Source organism: Thalassophryne amazonica, chromosome 15 (assembly GCF_902500255.1).
Source record: "Thalassophryne amazonica chromosome 15, fThaAma1.1, whole genome shotgun sequence".
In the NCBI taxonomy this organism is placed as follows: Eukaryota; Metazoa; Chordata; class Actinopteri; order Batrachoidiformes; family Batrachoididae; genus Thalassophryne; species Thalassophryne amazonica.
The window spans coordinates 31,307,508-31,311,631 of record NC_047117.1 but is presented as its reverse complement, the minus strand read 5'-3'; the positions used below and the strand labels follow the sequence as shown (position 1 = coordinate 31,311,631).

At 40.0% G+C, this 4,124-nt stretch overlaps 1 protein-coding gene across 2 annotated transcripts in view; it reads left to right on the top strand.

Moving 5' to 3' along the window:
* The first annotated feature begins 2,991 nt into the window (after positions 1-2,991).
* tspan5a (tetraspanin 5a) overlaps positions 2,992-4,124 on the top strand; it is a 38,575-nt gene continuing 37,442 nt past the window's right edge. For both annotated transcript variants that reach the window (XM_034188149.1, XM_034188148.1), the window contains exon 1: positions 2,992-3,128. In XM_034188149.1, coding sequence (XP_034044040.1) covers positions 3,009-3,128 — 120 coding nt within the window. In that variant the 5' untranslated portion in view covers positions 2,992-3,008. The remainder of the gene's footprint in view (positions 3,129-4,124) is intronic.

The window sequence follows — 4,124 nt, the reverse complement described above, 5'->3', positions numbered from 1 at the left end:
CAGCCCTGTGTATGTGTTGGCCATCTCTACTTATTTAATCCCTTCCTTCAGCTACTTTATGTTCTCAACTGTCAAGCACCTGACTGTCCTTTACAACCCAGTTTGCCTTCCTTTCTGAATACATTCATTTTAAGTTTGTAAAATTGCAATGTAAAAACAGTGAAATACACCACTATCTCAATTTTGATTAATTCATATTTACATTTACTGTTACCTACCTTTTGTGTGTAATTTTGTTATAAATGTGATTGCAAAACAAAGTCTGCATGAAGGACTTCAAATGTGTTTGTCTTTTAACCAAGTATTTCCACTTAGTTTGGGGAGTCCACCTCTTATAGTTCTGCTGGACAAACTTTAGCCCATTAACTATTATATTCATAAGACATCAGCTTTACAAAAACAAATGCTGGGCAATTGTTTTGATTAAAATGACTGGCATTTGGCTTATGTCTAAAACAGTACCCAGGCAGCGCCAGGTACCCAGCTAGTATGCTATATATTTCTATCTGAAAGTCTGAGTAAAATGGGTTGTTCCAAAAGAACAGTACTTTCTTTAAGAAGATGACCAGAGAGGGAAAACATATAACGAAGTGCAGAAAATGATAGGCTGCTCAGCTAAGATGATCTCAAATGCTTTAAAATGGCAACCAAAACCAGAAAGACATGGAAGAAAATGGAAAACCACAATTGAAATTGATTGAAGAATAGCCATAATGGCAAAGACTGAAGCAATGATCAGCTCCAGGGTGATCAAAGAAGGTCTAAAGTTAACAATTAGAAGACACCTTTGTCAAGCCAAGCTATGGGCAAGAAACCGCAGCAAAGTCCCATTGTTGAAAAAATAACGTACTGAAGAGGTTAGAATTTGCATCCTCTTTGCATCCCGGTGTGAAAGGGGCTTTCTACTGAACAGGAAATGCCCTTGAAATGGGCGTTTCAACAAGACAATGACCTCAAACACAATGACAATGACCTGCAAATGAGCAGTATTTTGGTTCCAGACCAATAAGATTAGTGGTATGTTATGGAGTGGCCAGCCCAATCCTCTGACCTTAATCCAATAGAAAACTTGTGGGGTGACAGAAATGTGTGGAGAATTTTGAAATGAAAATTGCAACAATGAGAACTCCGTACTGTTGCACATCTTAAGACAGTAGGTAGAAGAAGACAAAACACCTGACACATGCCTGATCACTTGGTATCCTCAGTACTGACTGATCAGGTAAGTGTTGTGAGAAGGAATGGCAACATTACAAAGTGATAGATGCCTTTTAGCATGCCAATTTATTTATTTTTTTGGAATGCGTTGCAGTCTTGAAATGCAGGAATGGACGTATTTGACCACATAAAACATGGAATATCTTAGGTTTGTGCAGTCTCCAATAAAACACAAGTCAAAGTATATGTAAGAATGACTGCCCCCTCCCCATTTTCCTTATTGTTCCAATTTATTTATTTATTTAATGTTGAGGTGGTACATTCTTAAGACGAAAGAATGCCGGGTAGCAAACTGACACCAAACAGCTTGGAAGACCACAAAAGCCAACTAAAGTGGATGATAGGATTCTTTCGTTGGTTAAAAAAATCTTCACACCATCAAGCAAAGTCAAGAACACTCAGAAGGAGATAGGCATATCCTTGGCAAAGTCTACAATCAAAACATGCCCTCATACACAGAGTTTACAACTAGGTGCAAACCACTGTTAACACTCAAAAACAGGAAGTTCAAATTAGATTTGGCCAGGAAACATCTTAAATAATAAACAACTGTATTTTATGCCAGAAATGAGGTCCAGGTTGTTAAAAACAGCGTTTCTCCTTTAATTTGGGTTGCCTTATATACACATGTTACATGTTTACATGACAATTTATATGACAATATTCAGATACAATAATTTGGCCATATTGTACAGCCCTACTGTCAACTAGCTGAAAACTTTGAATATTAATTTACATCAACATAAAAAAAAAATGCTTAAAGTGGTAGAGGGCTGTAATTAGGGGGTCAGCTGAAAAGCAAAAAAAAAAAAATGCTTAAAAAGGTGGGGTGGGGGTATGGGGTGGAGCCCCCCTTCCCAGAAGCTGAAAAGTTTTTGCCATGCTAATGCTCCCCTGAAGCATTTACTCAAAATAAAGTCTGAAGGACCTAAATGACAAAGTGAGATGCTGACGAGCTTCGCACGTTCATGCCCGTGACATATGCATATTAATAATAGAAATAGCTAGTAAACGTTTGCCTCCGTGCAGGGGTGGGTGGGTTGCTAGCAGTGTCAATAAACTTAGCTTGTATAAGCAGTTATAAAATTAGTAAAGCGATGTTTGATTTAATTTGTATTTAATTTAAAATTAGCAGGACATAATTTTGTACTATGCCTCCAAATCATATTCAGCCAGCCCTGACTATGGCCGGATACTGGCCTCTCTCTCCTAGCCTGTGATTGGTTGGCGGCTGAGACGCTGACGTCAGCCTCACTTTGGTGTTGCGCGACCGCTGCTCTCCTATTGGTCGTTTAGGAGTGGGAAATCTCACTCCAAGATGGAGGCCAGCATCCGACCCAATCACTGATCTGTATATTATATAGAGATCAGGGCCGGTTGTCGGGCTATTTAAGGACATGTGAGGAGGGTCTGTGCTGTAGGAAGTCCCGCCTCCTATCAAAATGCTAGACTCTTATTGGCTCTCACACACGTCAATGAAGTAAGTGTCTGTAGACCGTGGGACAGACAGAAAGCTAGCGGTTTTAATGTGGCCGTTCTTGGTTGGTCGGTGTTCACTGTCGTTCCTGTTGTTTATTGTGAGAAGTGTCACAGGTGACAAACAGACGCCGCTGAGCTGAAGCTTTATCAAACACCGACAGCATGGTGTCTTTTATTCAACGATAAAAACGACTGATGGCGCGTGTGTGGAGTCGTCACGAATAAAGGGTGTTTCCACGGCCACAGGACAATACATGTGAGTCGTTACCGGAGCGAGGACCAGTATATATATATATTAAAAAAAACAAATTATGTTGACGACGATGATGATGAATGAAGAAAGCAAAATGATGTCCGGGAAACATTTCAAAGCTCACGAAGTGAGCTGCTGCATCAAGTATTTCATCTTTGGATTCAATATAATATTCTGGGTAAGTCCTCCGCAGTTTAGGCCTCACACCAACATCATTTATGTGTTCTTGTTTTTTTTTCTTTTTGTTTACCATCATTATTGGGTTTATTGTCCTCTTGATATATGGCGCTGGTTTTCATTAGTTTTATCAGATGAAAGGATGATTAAAAATCCGTGTCCTGCTCCTCCTGTGCACTTGTTCGCTTTCATTCAACGCTTTTGTTTCTGTGTAAATGTGTTTTAAAGCAGGAGACCATCATCTTTACAAAACACACCGTACACAGATTATATTTAGTCGTCTCAGTAAGATAAATAATGCTGTAGCCAAATAAGAAATGTAGCATTATGTGATAAAGCGCTACTCTTTAAAGCTGTCCGGTTCCGGATCACTGCTGTAATATTTGCGCCGCCGTTTCTCGTCATCAGCGCGAATAAGCTAATACTTGGTACCAATGGAAAGACTGATGTTTTGTCTACAAATGACCACAAGCTCGACCGGATCCAACCATCTTTGTGATCAGCAGAGGAATCAAAACAATTCGTCTCCGTGGTGTGCGCGCGTTTTCTGACTCACCCATTCCTGCAAGTAGCAAAGGTGAGTTAGCCATTCAGTGTCATTGGTTCTAGAGTGGGAAAATACTGACTTACTTGGGTAGAAAATGTCAATGTGTCTTCCTGTTTTAATTGCTGCACGCGTTTATCTCTGACGTGAAAATTTGCCGGTTGCGGATCACTGAAGCAGCAGCCTCGTGTCACTACTTGTGAGCCTTGTGTACTTTGGGGGTCATCTCAACATCACGATTGGGCATGAATGTGGGGCCTTTTACTTTTTAATTCGGGAGAAATCTCACCTCCACACATTTAAAAACCCTCCTTTGCTCTCCATCTCTAACAATATAAGGTGCAAAATGATAGCAAGTTTGGGCATCTTGTCCTGACCCACTTAATTGAGTTAAAAGCTTAGGGGTTGATGTCAAAATCCAAGAATGTTTATTACCACAGATTTGATTTTATC